Source organism: Ochlerotatus camptorhynchus, unplaced genomic scaffold, assembly GCF_037179485.1.
Source record: "Ochlerotatus camptorhynchus isolate MF236.1 unplaced genomic scaffold, CSIRO-AGI_Acam_v1.1 ptg000894l, whole genome shotgun sequence".
Taxonomy (NCBI): domain Eukaryota; kingdom Metazoa; phylum Arthropoda; class Insecta; order Diptera; family Culicidae; genus Ochlerotatus; species Ochlerotatus camptorhynchus.
In genome coordinates this window covers 41,876-67,665 of record NW_027041347.1, presented here as the reverse complement: position 1 = coordinate 67,665, position 25,790 = coordinate 41,876, and the positions used below count along the sequence as shown (strand labels likewise).

General features: G+C 32.2%; 1 protein-coding gene across 1 annotated transcript; it reads right to left on the bottom strand.

Moving 5' to 3' along the window:
• Positions 1-1,123: 1,123 nt before the first annotated feature.
• On the bottom strand, positions 1,124-7,396 carry LOC135715414 (uncharacterized). The gene has a single exon (XM_065238695.1). It carries the CDS (start codon positions 7,394-7,396, stop codon positions 1,124-1,126), a length of 6,273 nt encoding a protein of 2,090 aa, XP_065094767.1.
• Between the last annotated feature and the right edge of the window lie 18,394 nt (positions 7,397-25,790).

Sequence of the window (25,790 nt, the reverse complement as noted above, 5' to 3'; positions counted from 1 at the left end):
AAAAAATTCTTTTCCCTTTTTCGGTGCCAGCCACACAAAAAAATCATCGAAAAATAAAAAAGGCGAAAAAAAAATTCTTAAATTTGTTTTCCCATTTTCGATGCCAGCCACACCAAAAAATCATCGAAAAATAAAAAAGGCGAAAAAAAAATTTTAAATTTTTTTTTCCATTTTCGATGCCAGCCACACAAAAAAAATCATCGAAAAATAAAAAAAATGGAAAGAAAAATTTAATTTTTTTGTTCCATTTTCGATGCCAGCCACAAAAAAAATCATCAAAAAATAAAAAAGGAAAAAAAAATTCTTGAATTTTTTTTCCCTTTTTCGATGCCAGCCACACAAAAAAATCTTGAAAAATAAACAAGACAAAAAAAAAAATCTTGATTTTTTTTCCCTTTTTCGGTGCCAGCCACACCAAAAAATCATCGAAAAATTAAAAAAGGCGAAACAATTTTTTTTAATTTTTTTTTCCATTTTCGATGCCAGCCACACTGTTGGCGCTCGGCCAACGGGAATTGAAATAATATTCCGGTTTTTTAATAACTAGCGTGTATTAAAAAAATCCTACAATAGTGTAGCTAATTAGGCAATTTTCAAACATTGTACACAGTGGCTACTTACGTTTAGTGTTTTCAATTGTTGGTAAAACGACCTTTGTTCCTATTTTCCTGTCCTCTATATGTGTTTTTGCTGTAATTCATTATATTAATAATCTATCTTTTCTGGTTTCATATTTCTATTACCGTATACGGCAGCCCAGTTTGATTTCCACGATGTATAGTTCCACAAAGAGATTTTTACTCTAGTTTTAAGGTTAGCTTTAAGAGATTTTAACTGTAAGTTTTCAACTCAATGTTATGTTATAATTTACTGTTTACCGTAGCGTTACACTTAACTGTCGATATTAGAGTATAAGTAAATTTAATTCAGATTACAGTTCACTATTATTTTAGCTTTTAATAATTGTAGTTTGTAAGAGATTGTAGGGTAATAAATTTGCACTTGACCAAAATGACCTCAAAAACGCACGCCACACTGCTCCCGTTCGTTGTCAGTAACTTGACAGTTTTCATCAACCGCGAGCTGGTGATAAAAATCATTTCGATGTGAATGCACGGTTGATCTAACCCAGGTGGTGAGGCGCGCCGACCGAGGGGTCGCCACACTCCCCCCAGGGTACGCCAAGACCTTGGTTTACCTCCTCATCGCGACGAACCTGAAGGACGGCCAGCTTTGTCGCCGGACGCTCGTAGATGCCCGTCTGGGTCTGAACCGCCGCTGACCTCACCTGTGCGTCTTTACCCTTGTTGACTGAGATGACCCTTCCCTTAGGCCAACAGTTCCGTGGTAATCCAGAATCGACTACTACCACAATATCGTTCACTTCAATCGGCTTGACCTCGTTGAACCACTTTGTTCGCTTGGTTAGGTCCGGCAGGTAGTCTCGTACCCATCGTCTCCAAAAAATATTCGCCTCTACCTGTGATGCACACCATGACCGTCGTAGAACCACTGCACTATCGTCGAACACCGTGGATGGTTTGAGACCACTGGAGGAACCCAGCAGGAAATGGTTGGGTGTCAATACAGGAGCACTTGGATCCTCCACCGGAACGTACGTAAGCGGACGGGAATTAATGATATTTTCCACTTCGATCAGCATATTGCGGAGACTTTCGTCGGTTGGATTTCGCCCTGGTTTCATCGCTGAGAGATTCTTCTTCACCGACTGTATTAGCCTTTCCCAGGCTCCTCCCATATGGGGAGACGCTGGAGGAAGAAATGACCATTCCGTCTCGGGACTGACTATCTCCTTGATTAACATCTCCTGGTCCATCTCCGTGAGCGCTGCCTCAAGATCCTCATTCGCCACCACAAGTTCCTTGCTTGCTGCCGTAAAGTTTGTGCCTCGATCACTATAGATCTTTCTCGGTACGCCTCGCCGTGCCATAAAGTTTCTCAATGCCATTACGCACGAATTCGCACTAAGCGAATGTGCAATTTCAATATGTACCGCCCGTATAGTCATGCATGTTATAAGCACACCCCACCGCTTTTCAGTTCTACGCCCTACTGCCACCAACAAAGGACCGAAATAATCAATGCCAATGAACGAAAACGGCCGCGTGAATGCCGCCAGTCTTGCTTCAGGAAGGTCGCCCATAGGAGGTGGACGTGGGACTGCCCTTAGGTTTTTGCATTCCTGACAGCTTGCTCTTACTCGTTGAAATAGCCGCCTGATCTTCGGGATCCGGAATGTTTGCCGCAACTCGTTCACGACGGTAGTGTGGTTTTGATGATGGTACCGCTCATGATGATCCTTTACTATGAGCCATGTGACATGATGATCTTTCGGGAGAATTATTGGATTCCTAGCGTCCATGGAAGCGTTCTCGCATGCGTTGATCCTGCCATGCATCCGAAGTACCTTCTGCTCATCCATGAAAGGGTTCAGTACGTAAATCGTACTCGACGTTTGCAACGCCTTGCTGGCAGCACCCGCGCTAAGGACACTTATCTCGTCTGGAAAGGCTTCTGCCTGAGCAAGTCGAAGCAGATAGTTAGTTGCATGCTTCAGTTCCTCAGCTGATAGCGGACCAGTGATGCGTTCTGTGTTGTTCGCGTTGCTGCGCATGTTGCGTGCGGCTCTAAATATTGTAGCTGTGACTCGTAACAGGCGCCCCCAACAAGAATATTCGCGAACGTTGATGATTGGTTGAGGTTGCACTTGATGGTAGAAGAGATTTGCACGGAGTTCTTCATCGGTGCCAGCTTCACGGTACGGATTAGATGGCCAGCGGTCTTGACGTTCCCACAAGTAACTGGGTCCTTTGAACCACCGGCTATCTTCGGTGAGGTTTGGCATACCCTGCCACTTGGTAGCATCGTCAGCAACATTTTCCTTCGACCGCTTGTAACCCCAGTCTGCTATGTTCGTTGTTTCCAGAATTTCACTGATGCGGAATGCAACGAATTGCGAATACCGCCGATGATCTGACCGGATCCAGCACAGGACGTCACGCGAGTCGCTCCAGAAAAACCGCTGATGAACCTTGAACGACAAGGACTTCGTAATCCTATCAGCCAACCTGACTCCGATGACCGCGGCCTGTAACTCCAACCTCGGTATGGACACAAACTTGAGGGGAGCCACCCGAGTCTTCGCACCTACGATAGCACATTCCACAGTGCTGCCCTGCTCAAAACGTAGATAAACGACCGCTGCGTAGCCTGACAGGCTTGCGTCGACAAACGTGTGCAATTGGATGTTCGTGTGTGGACTCAGTTCCGTCAAGGAACGGTAACAGCGAGGTATGCTGATGTCCTGCACCTTCGGTAGAATCTCCAACCATTTCTCCCATTTTTCGTTGAGACTTTCCGGAATCACGTCATCCCATCCGATGCCAGCTCGCCAAACTTCTTGGAAGAGAACCTTCAGGTAGATGAGCACGTTCGATATCAGTCCTAGCGGATCAAAGACAGCCATTAACGTCCGTAGAACCTCCCGCTTCGTCGGTTTGCGTTTACCTTCGAGCAGCTGCCGGTCATGCTTTGGTGAAAGCTTGTAGGTGAACGTGTCGGTAGACGTACACCACCACATACCCAAAACCTTCTCTGTTCCCAGTTCCATCGTGAGATTTAAGCTCTTCTCGTTGGTCTTCTCTTCCTTCATTGCCTCCACGACTGCAGGTGAGTTGGAAATCCAGTTTCGCATATCGAACCCAGCTTGAGCGTGCACGAATTTTACATCCCTGGCGAGCTGAATGGCCTCCTGTTCTGATTCGACGCTCACCAGCATGTCGTCCACATAGTGTTGCTTGGTGATCGCTTGAGCGGCTGCAGGATATTCTCGTTCAAACTTGCGGGCGTTGAGGTTTTTCACGTATTGTGCGCAGCTTGGCGAACAACAGGTACCGAACGGCATAACTTGTGTCACGTAGATGCTTGGGTCACCAGACGAGTCGTCGCACCAGAGCACTCTGAGACAATGCTGATCCTTCTTGCACATGAACACCTGCAAGTACATCTCCCTGATGTCACCACTGAGCCCCACTAGGAATTCTCGGAACCGGTAGAGAACGTAGTCGAGCGGTGTGAGAAGGTCCGGCCCTGTCAGGAGCATTGAGTTCAGCGAAACACCGTTGGTTTTAGCTGCTGCATCCCACACGATTCTCACCTTTCCGGGTTTGTTTGGGTTGAACACCGGGAACAACGGCAGATACCACACCCGCTCTTGTGAAGTTTGCAACTCCTCGTCAGAAAGTTTCCTGATGTACCCTTTCAGTCGGTAATCTTCGATCTTCTCTCGCAATACTTCCGCTAGATCCGGCTGCTTCTTCATTCTAGCCTCCAAGCAATGGAAACGCCGTAAAGCTGCCGGTTTGCTGTTGGGTAACTTGATGTCGTCGAACTTCCATAGAAGGCTAACTTCGTATCGACCGCTTTCCTTCTGGGTGGCTGACTCCAGTATTCGCTGCGCGCGCTGTTCTGCGTTAGAGATGAGAAGCTTTTCCGACTTGTAGATCCCAAGCCCATCCAGAGAGAAGTAGTCACGTACAGCTTGCCGCAACATTTCATCGGACCGCTCGCTGCATGGGCAAGTCTGGACGCTGTGGCTGTGGTGCCCCACTAGAGCTTCTCCGGTATCCGCACCTCCGTGGACGATCCATCCAAGACGCGTTTTCGTTGCGATTGGTTCGTACATCTTTCCTTCCCTTCCCTTGAGTGGAAATGTGAGGTTGGCGTTATCGATTCCGATCAAGATTCGTGGTTGAATATTTTTATAAGACTCGATCGGAATACCCTTCAGATGAGAATATTGTTCACTCAGCTTTCGCATATCTACGGATTGATGGAACAGATCCAGGCTAGCAACAGTATGAGCTCCTGCGAGGCGATATTTCTTCTGTATCTCTCCTGTTCCGGAAATCTCAAGGTCCAACTTTACTGAATCACTCTCCATTCGCCTCTTGTTGCCAGTCCACTTGAGGCATAACGGTTCCGATTTTCCTTGTAGCTTCAACTCCTGCACTATCGATGAATCCACAAGTGTGAGTGACGACCCATCGTCCAGGAACGCAAAGGTCTTGATGGACTTACCCGGTCCATGGATGATAACCGGCGCTACTCGGAAAAGTCCTTTGTTTGTGGATTTGTGATGAGCATTGCATTCACGAACGGAAGTGTTTTGCGCAATTGTAGCGGAGTTCTCGCCCGAAGCTCTGGAAACGTTGGTGGCAGCTCCATCACGTTGGTTGTTGTGGAGAAGTTGATGGTGTTTAAATGTACACCCATTCTTCCCGCAAACTTGCTTGGATTTACACGTACCGTTGTGTTTCCGGAGGCACTTCCGGCATAACCCGAACTCCTTCACCGCAGCCCACCTGGCGTTGTACCCCAATTCACTGAAACGGTGACACTTATCCAGATTTGGACAGCTGCCCTTGCATACCACACACGTCTTGGAGTCGGAGCCGGCTGGGCCACTCTTCACTTGATGATGCAGTTTGTCTTCCAGCTTGTATGACGTCTCTCCACTGTGCGCGTTGAGGAAGGCAGGAGGTTTCTTGTTACCACGCAATGGTTTTGACTCGCTGATTTGTAAATTTGCGATCGGGCACACTACTTCCGCTAACTCGTACAGCCACTTCGAAAATGCCTCGAGATTCACCCGTGGTATAGTTCGACGATGTTTAGCCCATTCCACTTTGAACCCTGGAGGAAGCTTATCCACAAGTTCATGCAACAGGGCAACGTTGTACGAATACTCCTCCAATTGGCATGCGTCGATCGTAGCACACAGGTTCTGCACAGCCAGCGAAAACTCGATGAGTGTATCCAACCTATCCGCTTTCGGAGCTGGAGTAGCATGGATCTTGGTCACCATATTCTGCACGATAATCTCTGGATTTCCGTACAGCATCTTCAGAGTAGATATAATTCCCATAACGTTGGCAGGATGCATCAATCTACACTTAACCGCTTCGTACGCCTTCCCTTTTAGACACTTCTGCAGGCGTATCAGATTCTCCTCTTGCGTATAGCCACACATGGTGGTCGTTGTTGTAAACGTTGAGTAAAACAACGGCCATTCTTCCGGAGTTCCGCTGAATTGGGGGAGTTCTCGCGAAACGGCTTGGCGAGCGGCGACTTGATTACGTGTCAAGTTGTTGTCATCGTCCGATGGCATCTGTCTTGGAGTAGAACGTAGAATCGGAATGAAATTGCCTGGCTGCTGGTCAAAACGTGGATGTCTGCTTCCTGTAGTCACGCTTGGGTGATCTACTGGTAGTGGATTGGGACCTTGGTTAGGGCGAATTCTTGCTGGGATCGGTTCTGGATCGCCAAATCTGCTGATATCGTGTGACTTCTGTGAACAGATATCTGCGTCAGAAGATCCATTAAGCCACTCAGCTATCCTATTGTCCGATCGCTCTTTCTCCCCATCGGTCATCGAACCATTCTCGTTGATCATCTCCTTCAACAGCTCGTGTCGTTTGCGCATGTATTCGCGTCGGTGTGCTTCTTCTGCTTCCTGTACTTTCCTATCTTCGTCCAGAATTTGCAACTCCAACTTCAACTGTCTCTGCTTGGTGGACCTTCTGGAACTTGCTTCGGAATACTGGCTCGTGTTATCCTCCAAAACTTGTTGCTTGGTTTTCAGAGGATTCTCTGGATGCAGTGGCTCCGGTAGCTGTTTTCGAAGTCTTTCCCTTGGGACGGTCGTTGGTACAACATGACTGGGCGTTGGTGGCACGGTGCTGGGCACTGACGGAATAGGCTGAGCGAAACTTGATGGCACTGTATAACATGACCCGTTGTTCACTCCCGAAAACGAAGCGTACGAACTTGACAGACGATACGACGATATTGGTGGCATTGACATAGGGCAATTAATTTGCATTGACTGATTGGGTGGCATCAAATAATAAGGCGACATATACGACTGGGGTGGCATGAGCGAGTGGGGTGGCATTAGTGAGTGGAATGGCATTGGCACATTTTGCATGAATGGAGGACATAGTGTATTTGGCGGAAAAATCACGGATGATGTGACGGATGTGCTCGTCATTACATCGGATGAGGAGTTCAACGGAATCATGCTGGTAGTACTCACCGGGCAGGTGACGCATGTACTTACGGGTGGCACCGGAGGAGGAATAGGTTCCGTCGATTCCTTGTTCTTGGCTTGCTGCTTCTCTTGGCAGACCGAGCAGAGCCAATCTTGATTCTCGACGTCCTGATTCACCCCCACACAGTCGAAGTGGTACCAGTCGTCACACTTGTCGCACTGGACCATTCGGGAGTCATCCGTTCCGTTGCACGCCTTGCAGGTTTCCGGCATTGCCGCATCGGAACTGGTACTAGTCGCTTCCGATTCACTCCGCTTCGACATCGTTATCCGGACGGGGATAAACGATTTTTTTTAAGATGTTGGCGCTCGGCCAACGGGAATTGAAATAATATTCCGGTTTTTTAATAACTAGCGTGTATTAAAAAAATCCTACAATAGTGTAGCTAATTAGGCAATTTTCAAACATTGTACACAGTGGCTACTTACGTTTAGTGTTTTCAATTGTTGGTAAAACGACCTTTGTTCCTATTTTCCTGTCCTCTATATGTGTTTTTGCTGTAATTCATTATATTAATAATCTATCTTTTCTGGTTTCATATTTCTATTACCGTATACGGCAGCCCAGTTTGATTTCCACGATGTATAGTTCCACAAAGAGATTTTTACTCTAGTTTTAAGGTTAGCTTTAAGAGATTTTAACTGTAAGTTTTCAACTCAATGTTATGTTATAATTTACTGTTTACCGTAGCGTTACACTTAACTGTCAATATTAGAGTATAAGTAAATTTAATTCAGATTACAGTTCACTATTATTTTAGCTTTTAATAATTGTAGTTTGTAAGAGATTGTAGGGTAATAAATTTGCACTTGACCAAAATGACCTCAAAAACGCACGCCACACTGCTCCCGTTCGTTGTCAGTAACTTGACAGTTTTCATCAACCGCGAGCTGGTGATAAAAATCATTTCGATGTGAATGCACGGTTGATCTAACCCAGGTGGTGAGGCGCGCCGACCGAGGGGTCGCCACACACACCAAAAAATCATCGAAAAATAAAAAAAGGCGAAAAAAAAATTCTTAAATTTGTTTTTCCATTTTCGATGCCAGCCACACAAAAAAATCATCGAAAAATTAAAAAAGGCGAAACAATTTTTTTTAATTTTTTTTTCCATTTTCGATGCCAGCCACACCAAAAAATCATCGAAAAATAAAAAAAGGCGAAAAAAAAATTCTTAAATTTGTTTTTCCATTTTCGATGCCAGCCACACAAAAAAATCATCGAAAAATAAAAAAGGCGAAAAAAAAATTTGAATTTTTTTTTCCATTTTCGATGCCAGCTACACAAAAAAATCATCGAAAAATAGAAAAAGGCGAAAAAAAAATTCTTAAATTTTATTTTCCCATTTTCCCACACCAAAAAATCATCGAAAAATAAAAAAAAGGCGAAAAAAATTTTTTTAATTTTTTTTTCCATTTTCGATGCCAGTCACACCAAAAAATCATCGAAAAATAAAAAAAGGCGAAAAAAAAAAATTTTAATTTTTTTTCCATTTTTGATGCCAGCCACAAAAAAAAATCATCAAAAAAAAAAATCTTGATTTTTTTCCCTTTTTTGGTGCCAGCCACACAAAAAAATCATCGAAAAATAAAAAATGGGAAAAAAAAATTTTAATTTTTTTTTTTCCATTTTTGATAACAGCCACAAAAAAAATCATCGAAAAATAAAAAAATGGAAAAAAAAATTTATTTCTTTTTTTTTTTTTTCGATGCCAGCCACAAAAAAAATCTTGAAAAATAAACAAGACAAAAAAAAAATCTTGATTTTTTTTCCCTTTCTCGGTGCCAGCCACACAAAAAAATCATCGAAAAATAAAAGAATGGATTTTTTTTTTCATTTTCGATGCCAGCCACAAAAAAAAAACATGGAAAAATAAAAAAATGGAAAAAAAATTTTAAATTTTTTTTTTCATTTTCGATGCCAGCCACACAAAAAAATCATCGAAAAATAAAAAAAGACAAAAAAAATTCTTTTCCCTTTTTCGGTGCCAGCCACACAAAAAAATCATCGAAAAATAAAAAAGGCGAAAAAAAAATTCTTAAATTTGTTTTCCCATTTTCGATGCCAGCCACACAAAAAAAATCATCGAAAAATAAAAAAATGGATTTTTTTTTTTCATTTTCGATGCCAGCCACAAAAAAAAAACATGGAAAAATAAAAAAATGGAAAAAAAAATTTAAAATTATTTTTTTTTCATTTTCGATGCCAGCCACACAAAAAAATCATCGAAAAATAAAAAAAGACAAAAAAAAATTCTTTTCCCTTTTTCGGTGCCAGCCACACAAAAAAATCATCGAAAAATAAAAAAGGCGAAAAAAAAATTCTTAAATTTGTTTTCCCATTTTCGATGCCAGCCACACAAAAAAATCATCGAAAAATAATAAAGGCGAAAAAATTTTTTTTAATTTTTTTTTCCATTTTCGATGCCAGCCACAAAAAAAATCATCGAAAAATAAAAAAAGGAAAAAAAAAAATTTTAATTTTTTTTTCCATTTTCGATGCCAGCCACACCAAAAAATCATCGAAAAATAAAAAAGACAAAAAAAAAATCTTGAATTTTTTTCCCTTTTTCGATGCCAGCCACACAAAAAATCATCGAAAAAAAAGGCTTAAATTTTTTTTAAATTTTTCTTTCCCATTTCCGATGCCAGCCACACAAAAAAATCATCGAAAAATAAAAAAGGCGATAAAAACTTCTTAATTTTTTTTTTCCATTTCGATGCCAGCCACACCAAAAAATCATCGAAAAATAATAAAGGCGAAAAAAAAAATTTTAATTTTTTTTTTCCATTTTCGATGCCAGCCACAAAAAAAAATCATCGGAAAATAAAAAAAACAAAAAAAAAATTCTTGAATTTTTTTCCCTTTTTCGGTGCAAGCCACACAAAAAAATCATCGAAAAATAAAAAAAGGCGAAAAAAAATTTCTTAAATTTTATTTTCCCATTTTCGATGCCAGCCACACCAAAAAATCATCAAAAAATTAAAATAAGCGAAAAAAAAATTTTTAATTTTTTTTTTCCATTTTCGATGCCAGCCACACCAAAAAATCATCGAAAAATAAAAAAAAGGCGAAAAAAAAATTTTAAATTTTTTTTTTTCCATTTTCGATGCCAGCCACACAAAAAAATCATCGAAAAATAAAAAAATGGAAAAAAAAATTTAATTTTTTTTTCCATTTTCGATGCCAGCCACACCAAAAAATCATCGAAAAAAAAAAAAAAGGCGAAAAAAAAATTTAAAATTTTTTTTTTCCATTTTCGATGCCAGCCACATAAAAAAATCATCGAAAAATAAAAAAATGGAAAAAATAAATTTTAAATTTTTTTTTTTCCATTTTCGATGCCAGCCACAAAAAAAAATCATCGAAAAATAAAAAATGACAAAAAAAGAATTCTTTTCCCTTTTTCGGTGCCAGCCACACAAAAAAATCATCGAAAAATAAAAAAAAGGCGAAAAAAAAATTCTTAAATTTGTTTTCCCATTTTCGATGCCAGCCACACAAAAAAATCATCGAAAAATAAAAAAGGCGAAAAAAATTTTTTTAATTTTTTTTTCCATTTTCGATGTCATCCACAAAAAAAATCATCGAAAAATAAAAAAAATGGAAAAAAAAACTTAATTTTTTTTTTCCATTTTCGATGCCAGCCACAAAAAAAAATCATCGAAAAATAAAAAAGGCGAAAAAAAAATTTTTAAATTTTTTTTTCCATTTTCGATGCTATCCACAAAAAAAAATCATCGAAAAATAAAAAAAATGGAAAAAAAAAACTTTTAATTTTTTTTTTTCCATTTTCGATGCCTGCTACAAAAAAAAAAATCATAGAAAAATAAAAAAAAGGCGAAAAAAAAAATTCTTAAATTTTATTTTCCCATTTTCGATGCCAGCCACACCAAAAAATCATCGAAAAATAAAAAAAGGCGAAAAAAAAATTCTTAAATTTGTTTTTCCATTTTCGATGCCAGCCACACAAAAAAATCATCGAAAAACAAAAGAGGCGAAAAAAAAAATTTTAAATTTTTTTTTTTCATTTTCGATGCCAGCTACACAAAACAATCATCGAAAAATAGAAAAAGGCGAAAAAAAAAAATTCTTAAATTTTATTTTCCCATTTTCCCACACCAAAAAATCATCGAAAAATAAAAAAAAGGCGAAAAAAAAATTTTTAATTTTTTTTTCCATTTTTGATGCCAGCCACAAAAAAAATCATCGAAAAATAAAAAAAATTGAATTTTTTTTTTTTTTTTTCCATTTCGATGCCAGCCACAAAAAAAAATCATCGAAAAATAAAAAAGGCAAAAAAAAATTCTTGATTTTTTTTCCCTTTTTCGGTGCCAGCCACACAAAAAAATCATCGAAAAATAAAAAAAAATGGAAATTTATTTTTTTTTCATTTTCGATGCCAGCCACAAAAAAAAATCATCGAAAAATAAAAAAATGGAAATAAAAAATTTAAAAATTTTTTTTCCATTTTGGATGCCAGCCACAAAAAAAAATCATCAAAAAAAAAAAATCCTGATTTTTTTCCCGTTTTTGGTGCCAGCCACACAAAAAAATCATCGAAAAATAAAAAAGGGGAAAAAGAAAATTTTAATTTTTTTTTTCCATTTTTGATAACAGCCACAAAAAAAATCATCGAAAAATAAAAAAATGGAAAAAAAATTTATTTCTTTTTATTCTATTTTCGATGCCAGCCACAAAAAATCTTGAAAAATAAACAAGACCAAAAAAAAATCTTGATTTTTTTTCCCTTTTTCGGTGCCAGCCACACCAAAAAATCATCGAAAAAAAAAAAAAGGCGAAAAAAAAATTCTTAAATTTGTTTTCCCATTTTCGATGCCAGTAATAAAAAAAGGCGAAAAAAAATTTCTTAAATTTTATTTTCCCATTTTCGATGCCAGCCACACCAAAAAATCATCGAAAAATAAAAAAAGACAAAAAAAAAATCTTGAATTTTTTTCCCTTTTTCGATGCCAGCCACACAAAAAAATCATCGAAAAATAATAAAGGCGAAAAAAAATTTTTTAATTTTTTTTTCCATTTTCGATGCCAGCCACAAAAAAAATCATCGAAAAATAAAAAAAGGAAAAAAAAAATTTCAATTTTTTTTTCCATTTTCGATGCCAGCCACACAAAAAAATCATCGAAAAATAAAAAAGGCGAAAAAAAAATTCTTAAATTTGTTTTCCCATTTTCGATGCCAGCCACACAAAAAAATCATCGAAAAATAATAAAGGCGAAAAAAAAATTTTTAATTTTTTTTTCCATTTTCGATGCCAGCCACAAAAAAAATCATCGAAAAATAAAAAAAGGAAACAAAAAATTTCAATTTTTTTTTCCATTTTCGATACCAGCCACACCAAAAAATCATCGAAAAATAAAAAAGACAAAAAAAAAATCTTGAATTTTTTTCCCTTTTTCGATGCCAGCCACACAAAAAATCATCGAAAAAAAAGGCTCAATTTTTTTTTACATTTTTCTTTCCCATTTCCGATGCCAGTCACACAAAAAAATCATCGAAAAATAAAAAAGGCGAAAAAAACTTCTTAATTTTTTTTTCCATTTCGATGCCAGCCACACCAAAAAATCATCGAAAAATAATAAAGGCGAAAAAAAAAATTTTAATTTTTTTTTCCATTTTCGATGCCAGCCACAAAAAAAAATCATCGGAAAATAAAAAAGGCAAAAAAAAATTCTTGAATTTTTTTCCCTTTTTCGGTGCAAGCCACACAAAAAATTCATCGAAAAATAAAAAAAAGGCGAAAAAATTTTTTTTAAATTTTATTTTCCCATTTTCGATGCCAGCCACACCAAAAAATCATCGAAAAATTAAAATAAACGAAAAAAAATTTTTTTAATTTTTTTTTCCATTTTCGATGCCAGCCACACCAAAAAATCATCGAAAAATACAAAAAAGGCGAAGAAAAATTTTAAATTTTTTTTTTCCATTTTCGATGCCAGCCACACAAAAAAAATCATCGCAAAATAAAAAAATGGAAAAAAAAAATTTAATTTTTTTTTTCCATTTTCGATGCCAGCCACAAAAAAAATCATCAAAAAATAAAAAAGACAAAAAAAATTCTTGAATTTTTTTTCTCTTTTTCGGTGCCAGCCACACAAAAAAAAATCATCGAAAAATAAAAAATGGAAAAAATAAATTTTAAATTTTTTTTTTCCATTTTCGATGCCAGCCACAAAAAAAAATCATCGAAAAATAAAAAAAGACAAAAAAAAAATTCTTTTCCCTTTTTCGGTGCCAGCCACACAAAAAAATCATCGAAAAATAAAAAAAAGGCGAAAAAAAAATTCTTAAATTTGTTTTCCCATTTTCGATGCCAGCCACACAAAAAAATCATCGAAAAATAAAAAAAATGGAAAAAAAAAATTTATAATTTTTTTTTCCATTTTCGATGCCAGCCACAAAAAAAATCATCGAAAAATAAAAAAGGCGAAAAAAAAATTCTTAAATTTGTTTTCCCATTTTCGATGCCAGCCACACAAAAAAATCATCGAAAAATAAAAAAGGCAAAAAAAAATTCTTAAATTTGTTTTTCCATTTTTGATGCCAGCCACACAAAAAAATCATCAAAAAATAAAAAAGGCGAAAAAAAAAATTAAATTTTTTTTCCATTTTCGATGCCAGCCACAAAAAAAAATCATCGAAAAATAAAAAAAGACAAAAAAAAATTCTTTTCCTTTTTTCGGTGCCAGCCACACAAAAAAATCATCGAAAAATAAAAAAAAGGCGAAAAAAAAATTCTTAAATTTGTTTTCCCATTTTCGATGCCAGCCACACAAAAAAATCATCGAAAAATAAAAAAGGCGAAAAAAATTTTTTTAATTTTTTTTTTTCCATTTTCGATGCCATCCACAAAAAAAAATCATCGAAAAATAAAAGAAATTGAAAAAAAAACTTTTAATTTTTTTTTTCCATTTTCGATGCCAGCCACAAAAAAAATCATCGAAAAATAAAAAAGGCGAAAAAAAAATTCTTAAATTTTATTTTCCCATTTTCGATGCCAGCCACACCAAAAAATCATCGAAAAATAAAAAAAGGCGAAAAAAAATTCTTAAATTTGTTTTTCCATTTTCGATGCCAGCCACACAAAAAAATTATCGAAAAATAAAAAAGGCGAAAAAAAAATTTTAATTTTTTTTTTCCATTTTCGATGCCAGCTACACAAAAAAATCATCGAAAAATAGAAAAAGGCGAAAAAAAAATTCTTAAATTTTATTTTCCCATTTTCCCACACCAAAAAATCATCGAAAAATAAAAGAAGGCGAAAAATTTTTTTTTAATTTTTTTTTTTTTCCATTTTCGATGCCAGTCACACCAAAAAATCATCGAAAAATAAAAAAAGGCGAAAAAAAAAATTTTATTTTTTTTTCCATTTTTGATGCCAGCCACAAAAAAAAATATCGAAAAATAAAAAAATGGAATTTTTTTTTTTTTTTTCCATTTCGATGCCAGCCACAAAAAAAAATCATCGAAAAATAAAAAAGGCAAAAAAAAATTCTTGAATTTTTTTCCCTTTTTCGGTGCCAGCCACACAAAAAAATCATCGAAAAATAAAAAAATGGAAATAAAAAATTTAAAATTTCTTCTTTTCTTCTATTCTCGATGCCAGCCACAAAAAAAATCTTGAAAAATAAACAAGACAAAAAAAAAAATCTTGATTTTTTTCCCTTTTTCGGTGCCAGCCACACAAAAAAATCATTCTTCTTTTTTTCTATTTTCGATGCCAGCCACAAAAAAAATCTTGAAAAATAAACAAGACAAAAAAAAAAATCTTGATTTTTTCCCATTTTCGGTGCCAGCCACTCAAAAAAATCATCGAAAAATAAAAAAAAGGCGAAAAAAAAATTCTTAACAACTTTTTTTAATTTTTTTTTCCATTTTCGATGCCAGCCACACAAAAAAAATCATCGAAAAATAAAAAAATGGAAAAAAAAATTTAATTTTTTTTTTCCATTTTCGATGCCAGCCACAAAAAAATCATCAAAAATAAAAGACGCAAAAAAAAATTCTTGAATTTTTGTCCCTTTTTCGGTGCCAGCCACACAAAAAAAATCATCGAAAAATAAAAAAATGGATTTTTTTTTTCATTTTCGATGCCAGCCACAAAAAAAAATCATGGAAAAATAAAAAAAAATGGAAAAAAAAATTTTAAATTTTTTTTTTTCATTTTCGATGCCAGCCACACAAAAAAAACATCGAAAAATAAAACAAAGACAAAAAAAAATTCTTTTCCCTTTTTGGTGCCAGCCACACAAAAAAATCATCGAAAAATAAAAAAGGCGAAAAAAAAATTCTTAAATTTGTTTTCCCATTTTCGATGCCAGCCACACAAAAAAATCATCGAAAAATAATAAAGGCGAAAAAAATTTTTTTAATTTTTTTTTCATTTTCGATGCCAGCCACACAAAAAAATCATCGAAAAATAAAAAAAGACAAAAAAAAATTCTTTTCCCTTTTTCGGTGCCAGCCACACAAAAAAATCATCGAAAAATAAAAAAGGCGAAAAAAAAATTCTTAAATTTGTTTTCCCATTTTCGATGCCAGCCACACAAAAAAAATCATCGAAAAATAAAAAAGGCGAAAAAAATTTTTTTAATTTTTTTTTCCATTTTCGATGCCAGCCACAAAAAAAATCATCGAAAAATAAAAAAAAGGAAAAAAAAAATTTTAAATTTTTTTTTTTTCATTTTCGATGGCAGCCACACCAAAAAATCATCGAAAAATAAAAAAGACAAAAAAAAATCTTGAATTTTTTTCCCTTTTTCGATGCCAGCCACACAAAAAATCATCGAAAAAAAAGGCTTAAATTTTTTTTTAATTTTTCTTTCCCATTTCCGATGCCAGTCACACAAAAAAATCATCGAAAAATAAAAAAGGCGAAAAAAACTTCTTAATTTTTTTTTTCCATTTCGATGCCAGCCACACCAAAAAATCATCGAAAAATAATAAAGGCGAAAAAAAAAATTTTAATTTTTTTTTTCCATTTTCGATGCCAGCCACAAAAAAAATCATCGAAAAATAAAAAAAAGGAAAAAAAAAATTTTAAATTTTTTTTTTCCATTTTCGATGGCAGCCACACCAAAAAATCATCGAAAAATAAAAAAGACAAAAAAAAATCTTGAATTTTTTTCCCTTTTTCGATGCCAGCCACACAAAAAATCATCGAAAAAAAAGGCTTAAATTTTTTTTTAATTTTTCTTTCCCATTTCCGATGCCAGTCACACAAAAAAATCATCGAAAAATAAAAAAGGCGAAAAAAACTTCTTAATTTTTTTTTTCCATTTCGATGCCAGCCACACCAAAAAATCATCGAAAAATAATAAAGGCGAAAAAAAAAATTTTAATTTTTTTTTTCCATTTTCGATGCCAGCCACAAAAAAAAATCATCGGAAAATAAAAAAGGAAAAAAAAAATTCTTGAATTTTTTTTCCCTTTCTCGGTGCAAGCCACACAAAAAAATCATCGAAAAATAAAAAAAAGGCGAAAAAAAATTTCTTAAATTTTATTTTCCCATTTTCGATGCCAGCCACACCAAAAAATCATCGAAAAATTAAAATAAGCGAAAAAAATTTTTTTAATTTTTTTTTTTCCATTTTCGATGCCAGCCACACAAAAAAAATCATCGAAAAATAAAAAAAATGGAAAGAAAAATTTAATTTTTTTGTTCCATTTTCGATGCCAGCCACAAAAAAAATCATCAAAAAATAAAAAAGGAAAAAAAAAATTCTTGAATTTTTTTTCCCTTTTTCGATGCCAGCCACACAAAAAAATCATCGAAAAATAAACAAGACAAAAAAAAAAATCTTGATTTTTTTTCCCTTTTTCGGTGCCAGCCACACAAAAAAATCATCGAAAAATAAAAAAAAGGCGAAAAAAAAATTCTTAAATTTGTTTTCCCATTTTCGATGCCAGTAATAAAAAAAGCCGAAAAAAAATTTCTTAAATTTTATTTTCCCATTTTCGATGCCAGCCACACCAAAAAATCATCGAAAAATTAAAAAAGGCGAAACAATTTTTTTAAATTTTTTTTTCCATTTTCGATGCCAGCCACACCAAAAAATCATCGAAAAATAAAAAAAGGCGAAAAAAAAATTCTTAAATTTGTTTTTCCATTTTCGATGCCAGCCACACAAAAAAATCATCGAAAAATAAAAAAGGCGAAAAAAAAATTTGAATTTTTTTTTCCATTTTCGATGCCAGCTACACAAAAAAATCATCGAAAAATAGAAAAAGGCGAAAAAAAAATTCTTAAATTTTATTTTCCCATTTTCCCACACCAAAAAATCATCGAAAAATAAAAAGAAGGCGAAAAAAATTTTTTTAATTTTTTTTTCCATTTTCGATGCCAGTCACACCAAAAAATCATCGAAAAATAAAAAAAGGCGAAAAAAAAAAATTTTAATTTTTTTTTCCATTTTTGATGCCAGCCACAAAAAAAAATCATCGAAAAATAAAAAAAATGGAAATTTATTTTTTTCCATTTTCGATGCCAGCCACAAAAAAAAATCATCAAAAAAAAAAAAATCTTGATTTTTTTCCCTTTTTTGGTGCCAGCCACACAAAAAAATCATCGAAAAATAAAAAAGGGGAAAAAAAATTTTAATTTTTTTTTTCCATTTTTGATAACAGCCACAAAAAAAATCATCGAAAAATAAAAAAATGGAAAAAAAAATTTATTTCTTTTTTTTCTTTTTTGGATGCCAGCCACAAAAAAAATCTTGAAAAATAAACAAGACAAAAAAAAAAATCTTGATTTTTTTTCCCTTTTTCGGTGCCAGCCACACAAAAAAATCATCGAAAAATAAAAAAATGGATTTTTTTTTTTTCATTTTCGATGCCAGCCACAAAAAAAAACATGGAAAAATAAAAAAATGGAAAAAAAAATTTTAAATTTTTTTTTTTCATTTTCGATGCCAGCCACACAAAAAAATCATCGAAAAATAAAAACAGACAAAAAAAAATTCTTTTCCCTTTTTCGGTGCCAGCCACACAAAAAAATCATCGAAAAATAAAAAAGGCGAAAAAAAAATTCTTATATTTGTTTTCCCATTTTCGATGCCAGCCACACAAAAAAAATCATCGAAAAATAAAAAAATGGATTTTTTTTTTCATTTTCGATGCCAGCCACAAAAAAAAACATGGAAAAATAAAAAAATGGAAAAAAAAATTTTAATTTTTTTTTTTTCATTTTCGATGCCAGCCACACAAAAAAATCATCGAAAAATAAAAAAAGATAAAAAAAATTTCTTTTCCCTTTTTCGGTGCCAGCCACACAAAAAAATCATCGAAAAATAAAAAAGGCGAAAAAAAAATTCTTAAATTTGTTTTCCCATTTTCGATGCCAGCCACACAAAAAAATCATCGAAAAATAATAAAGGCGAAAAAATTTTTTTTAATTTTTTTTTCCATTTTCGATGCCAGCCACAAAAAAAATCATCGAAAAATAAAAAAAAGGAAAAAAAAAATTTTAAATTTTTTTTTCCATTTTCGATGCCAGCCACACCAAAAAATCATCGAAAAATAAAAAAGACAAAAAAAAAATCTTGAATTTTTTTCCCTTTTTCGATGCCAGCCACACAAAAAATCATCGAAAAAAAAGGCTTAAATTTTTTTTAAATTTTTCTTTCCCATTTCCGATGCCAGTCACACAAAAAAATCATCGAAAAATAAAAAAGGCGATAAAAACTTCTTAATTTTTTTTTCCATTTCGATGCCAGCCACACAAAAAAATCATCGAAAAATAAAAAAAAGACAAAAAAAAATTCTTTTCCCTTTTTGGTGCCAGCCACACAAAAAAATCATCGAAAAATAATAAAGGCGAAAAAAAAATTCTTAAATTTGTTTTCCCATTTTCGATGCCAGCCACACAAAAAAATCATCGAAAAATAATAAAGGCGAAAAAAATTTTTTAATTTTTTTTTCATTTTCGATGCCAGCCACACAAAAAAATCATCGAAAAATAAAAAAAGACAAAAAAAAATTCTTTTCCCTTTTTCGGTGCCAGCCACACAAAAAAATCATCGAAAAATAAAAAAGGCGAAAAAAAAATTCTTAAATTTGTTTTCCCATTTTCGATGCCAGCCACACAAAAAAAATCATCGAAAAATAAAAAAGGCGAAAAAATTTTTTTTAATTTTTTTTTTCCATTTTCGATGCCAGCCACAAAAAAAAACATCGAAAAATAAAAAAAAGGAAAAAATAAATTTAAAATTTTTTTTTTCCATTTTCGATGCCAGCCACACCAAAAAATCATCGAAAAATAAAAAAGACAAAAAAAAATCTTGAATTTTTTTCCCTTTTTCGATGCCAGCCACACAAAAAGTCATCGAAAAAAAAGGCTTAAATTTTTTTTTAATTTTTCTTTCCCATTTCCGATGCCAGTCACACAAAAAAATCATCGAAAAATAAAAAAGGCGAAAAAAACTTCTTAATTTTTTTTTTCCATTTCGATGCCAGCCACACCAAAAAATCATCGAAAAATAATAAAGGCGAAAAAAAAAATTTTAATTTTTTTTTTTCCATTTTCGATGCCAGCCACAAAAAAAAATCATCGGAAAATAAAAAAGGCAAAAAAAAATTCTTGAATTTTTTTCCCTTTCTCGGTGCAAGCCACACAAAAAAATCATCGAAAAATAAAAAAAAGGCGAAAAAAAATTTCTTAAATTTTATTTTCCCATTTTCGATGCCAGCCACACCAAAAAATCATCGAAAAATTAAAATAAGCGAAAAAAAATTTTTTAATTTTTTTGTTCCATTTTCGATGCCAGCCACAAAAAAAATCATCAAAAAATAAAAAAGGAAAAAAAAAATTCTTGAATTTTTTTTTCCCTTTTTCGATGCCAGCCACACAAAAAAATCTTGAAAAATAAACAAGACAAAAAAAAAAAATCTTGATTTTTTTTTCCCTTTTTCGGTGCCAGCCACACAAAAAAATCATCGAAAAATAAAAAAAAGGCGAAAAAAAAATTCTTAAATTTGTTTTCCCATTTTCGATGCCAGTAATAAAAAAAGGCGAAAAAAAATTTCTTAAATTTTATTTTCCCATTTTCGATGCCAGCCACACCAAAAAATCATCGAAAAATTAAAAAAGGCGAAACAATTTTTTTTAATTTTTTTTTCCATTTTCGATGCCAGCCACACCAAAAAATCATCGAAAAATAAAAAAAGGCGAAAAAAAAATTCTTAAATTTGTTTTTCCATTTTCGATGCCAGCCACACAAAAAAATCATCGAAAAATAAAAAAGGCGAAAAAAAAATTTGAATTTTTTTTTCCATTTTCGATGCCAGCTACACAAAAAAATCATCGAAAAATAGAAAAAGGCGAAAAAAAAATTCTTAAATTTTATTTTCCCATTTTCCCACACCAAAAAATCATCGAAAAATAAAAAGAAGGCGAAAAAATTTTTTTTAATTTTTTTTTCCATTTTCGATGCCAGTCACACCAAAAAATCATCGAAAAATAAAAAAAGGCGAAAAAAAAAATTTTAATTTTTTTTTCCATTTTTGATGCCAGCCACAAAAAAAAATCATCGAAAAATAAAAAAATGGATTTTTTTTTTTTCATTTTCGATGCCAGCCACAAAAAAAAAACATGGAAAAATAAAAAAATGGAAAAAAAAATTTTAAATTTTTTTTTTTCATTTTCGATGCCAGCCACACAAAAAAATCATCGAAAAATAAAAACAAACAAAACAAAATTCTTTTCCCTTTTTCGGTGCCAGCCACACAAAAAAATCATCGAAAAATAAAAAAGGCGAAAAAAAAATTCTTAAATTTGTTTTCCCATTTTCGATGCCAGCCACACAAAAAAAATCATCGAAAAATAAAAAAATGGATTTTTTTTTTTCATTTTCGATGCCAGCCACAAAAAAAAAACATGGAAAATAAAAAAATGGAAAAAAAAATTTTAAATTTTTTTTTTCATTTTCGATGCCAGCCACACAAAAAAATCATCGAAAAATAAAAAAAGACAAAAAAAAAATTCTTTTCCCTTTTTCGGTGCCAGCCACACAAAAAAATCATCGAAAAATAAAAAAGGCGAAAAAAAAATTCTTAAATTTGTTTTCCCATTTTCGATGCCAGCCACACAAAAAAATCATCGAAAAAAAAGGCTTAAATTTTTTTTAAATTTTTCTTTCCCATTTCCGATGCCAGTCACACAAAAAAATCATCGAAAAATAAAAAAGGCGATAAAAACTTCTTAATTTTTTTTTTCCATTTCGATGCCAGCCACACCAAAAAATCATCGAAAAATAATAAAGGCGAAAAAAAAAATTTTAATTTTTTTTTTCCATTTTCGATGCCAGCCACAAAAAAAAATCATCGGAAAATAAAAAAAACAAAAAAAAAATTCTTGAATTTTTTTCCCTTTTTCGATGCCAGCCACACAAAAAATCATCGAAAAATAATAAAGGCGAAAAAATTTTTTTTAATTTTTTTTTCCATTTTCGATGCCAGCCACAAAAAAAATCATCGAAAAATAAAAAAAGGAAAAAAAAAATTTTAAATTTTTTTTTCCATTTTCGATGCCAGCCACACCAAAAAATCATCGAAAAATAAAAAAGGCAAAAAAAAAAATCTTGAATTTTTTTCCCTTTTTCGATGCCAGCCACACAAAAAATCATCGAAAAAAAAGGCTTAAATTTTTTTAAATTTTTCTTTCCCATTTCCGATGCCAGTCACACAAAAAAATCATCGAAAAATAAAAAAGGCGATAAAAACTTCTTAATTTTTTTTTTTTCCATTTCGATGCCAGCCACACCAAAAAATCATCGAAAAATAATAAAGGCGAAAAAAAAAATTTTAATTTTTTTTTCCATTTTCGATGCCAGCCACAAAAAAAAATCATCGGAAAATAAAAAAAACAAAAAAAAAATTCTTGAATTTTTTTCCCTTTTTCGGTGCAAGCCACACAAAAAAATCATCGAAAAATAAAAAAAGGCGAAAAAAAATTTCTTAAATTTTATTTTCCCATTTTCGATGCCAGCCACACCAAAAAATCATCGAAAAATTAAAATAAGCGAAAAAAAAATTTTTAATTTTTTTTTTCCATTTTCGATGCCAGCCACACCAAAAAATCATCGAAAAATAAAAAAAAGGCGAAAAAAAAATTTTAAATTTTTTTTTTTCCATTTTCGATGCCAGCCACACAAAAAAATCATCAAAAAATAAAAAAATGGAAAAAAAAAATTTAATTTTTTTTTCCATTTTCGATGCCAGCCACACCAAAAAATCATCGAAAAATAAAAAAAAGGCGAAAAAAAAATTTTAAATTTTTTTTTTTCCATTTTCGATGCCAGCCACACAAAAAAATCATCGAAAAATAAAAAAATGGAAAAAATAAATTTTAAATTTTTTTTTCCATTTTCGATGCCAGCCACAAAAAAAAAATCATCGAAAAATAAAAAATGACAAAAAAAGAATTCTTTTCCCTTTTTCGGTGCCAGCCACACAAAAAAATCATCGAAAAATAAAAAAAAAGGCGAAAAAAAAATTCTTAAATTTGTTTTCCCATTTTCGATGCCAGCCACATAAAAAAATCATCGAAAAATAAAAAAGGCGAAAAATTTTTTATTAATTTTTTTTTCCATTTTCGATGCCATCCACAAAAAAAATCATCGAAAAATAAAAAAAATGGAAAAAAAAACTTAATTTTTTTTTTCCATTTTCGATGCCAGCCACAAAAAAAATCATCGAAAAATAAACAAGGCGAAAAAAAAAATTTTAATTTTTTTTTTTCCATATTCGATGCCGGCCACACAAAAAAATCATCGAAAAATAAAAAAAAGGCGAAAAAAAAATTCTTAAATTTGTTTTCCCATTTTCGATGCCAGCCACACAAAAAAATCATCGAAAAATAAAAAAGGCGAAACAAAATTTTTAAATTTTTTTTCCATTTTCGATGCTATCCACAAAAAAAAATCATCGAAAAATAAAAAAAATGGAAAAAAAAAACTTTTATTTTTTTTTTTCCATTTTCGATGCCTGCTACAAAAAAAAATCATAGAAAAATAAAAAAAAGGCGAAAAAAAAAATTCTTAAATTTTATTTTCCCATTTTCGATGCCAGCCACACCAAAAAATCATCGAAAAATAAAAAAAGGCGAAAAAAAAATTCTTAAATTTGTTTTTCCATTTTCGATGCCAGCCACACAAAAAAATCATCGAAAAACAAAAGAGGCGAAAAAAAAAATTTTAATTTTTTTTTTTCTATTTTCGATGCCTGCTACAAAAAAAAATCATCGAAAAATAAAAAAAAAGGCGAAAAAAAATTCTTAAATTTTATTTTCCCATTTTCTATGCCAGCCACACCAAAAAATCATCGAAAAATAAAAAAAGGCGAAAAAAAAAATTCTTAAATTTGTTTTTCCATTTTCGATGCCAGCCACACAAAAAAATCATCGAAAAACAAAAGAGGCGAAAAAAAAAATTTTAATTTTTGTTTTTCCATTTTCGATGCCAGCTACACAAAAAAATCATCGAAAAATAGAAAAAGCCGAAAAAAAAAATTCTTAAATTTTATTTTCCCATTTTCCCACACCAAAAAATCATCGAAAAATAAAAAAAGGCGAAAAAAAAATTCTTAAATTTGTTTTCCCATTTTCGATGAGAGTAATAAAAAAAGGCGAAAAAAAATTTCTTAAATTTTATTTTCCCATTTTCGATGCCAGCCACACCAAAAAATCATCGAAAAATTAAAATAAGCGAAGAAAATTTTTTTAATTTTTTTTTTCCATTTTCGATGCCAGCCACACCAAAAAATCATCGAAAAATAAAAAAATTGAAAAAAAATTAAATTTTTTTTTTCCATTTTCGATGCCAGCCACAAAAAAAATCATCAAAAAATAAAAAAGGCAAAAAAAAATTCTTGAATTTTTTTTCCCTTTTTCGGTGCCAGCCACACAAAAAAAAATCATCGAAAAATAAAAAAATGGAAAAAATAAATTTTAAATTTTTTTTTCCATTTTCGATGCCAGCCACAAAAAAAAATCATCGAAAAATAAAAAGAGACACAAAAAAATTCTTTTCCCTTTTTCGGTGCCAGCCACACAAAAAAATCATCGAAAATAAAAAAAAGGCGAAAAAAAAAATTCTTTAATTTGTTTTCCCATTTTCGATGCCAGCCACACAAAAAAATCATCGAAAAATAAAAAAGGCGAAAAATTTTTTTTTAATTTTTTTTCCATTTTCGATGCCATCCACAAAAAAAAATCATCGAAAAATAAAAAAAATGGAAAAAAAAACGTTTAATTTTTTTTTCCATTTTCGATGCCAGCCACAAAAAAAATCATCGAAAAATAAAAAAGGCGAAAAAAAATTTTTTAATTTTTTTTTCCATATTCGATGCCAGCCACACAAAAAAATCATCGAAAAATAAAAAAAAGGCGAAAAAAAAATTCTTAAATTTGTTTTCCCATTTTCGATGCCAGCCACACAAAAAAATCATCGAAAAATAAAAAAGGCGAAAAAAATTTTTTTAAAAGAAATGGAAAAAAAAAAACTTTTATTTTTTTTTTCCATTTTCGATGCCTGCTACAAAAAAAAAAATCATAGAAAAATAAAAAAAAAAGGCGAAAAAAAAAATTCTTAAATTTTATTTTCCCATTTTCGATGCCAGCCACACCAAAAAATCATCGAAAAATAAAAAAAGGCGAAAAAAAAATTCTTAAATTTGTTTTTCCATTTTCGATGCCAGCCACACAAAAAAATCATCGAAAAACAAAAGAGGCGAAAAAAAAAATTTTAATTTTTTTTTTTCTATTTTCGATGCCTGCTACAAAAAAAAATCATCGAAAAATAAAAAAAAAAGGCGAAAAAAAAAATTCTTAAATTTTATTTTCCCATTTTCGATGCCAGCCACACCAAAAAATCATCGAAAAATAAAAAAAGGCGAAAAAAAAATTCTTAAATTTGTTTTTCCATTTTCGATGCCAGCCACACAAAAAAATCATCGAAAAATAAAAAAGGCGAAAAAAAAATTTTTATTTGTTTTTTCCATTTTCGATGCCAGCTACACAAAAAAATCATTGAAAAATAGAAAAAGGCGAAAAAAAAATTCTTAAATTTTATTTTCCCATTTTCCCACACCAAAAAATCATCGAAAAATAAAAAGAAGGCGAAAAAAATTTTTTTAATTTTTTTTTTTTTCCATTTTCGATGCCAGTCACACCAAAAAATCATCGAAAAATAAAAAAAGGCGAAAAAAAAATTTTAATTTTTTTTTCCATTTTTGATGCCAGCCACAAAAAAAAATCATCGAAAAATAAAAAAAATGGAAATTTTTTTTTTTTTTTTTTCCATTTCGATGCCAGCCACAAAAAAAAATCATCGAAAAATAAAAAAGGCAAAAAAAATTCTTGATTTTTTTTTCCTTTTTCGGTGCCAGCCACACAAAAAAATCATCGAAAAATAAAAAAAATGGAAATTTATTTTTTTTTTCATTTTCGATGCCAGCCACAAAAAAAAATCATCGAAAAATAAAAAAATGGAAATAAAAAATATAAAATTTTTTTTTCCATTTTCGATGCCAGCCACAAAAAAAAATCATAAAAAAAAAAAAAAAAATCTTGATTTTTTTTCCCTTTTTTGGTGCCAGCCACACAAAAAAATCATCGAAAAATAAAAAAGGGGAAAAAAAAA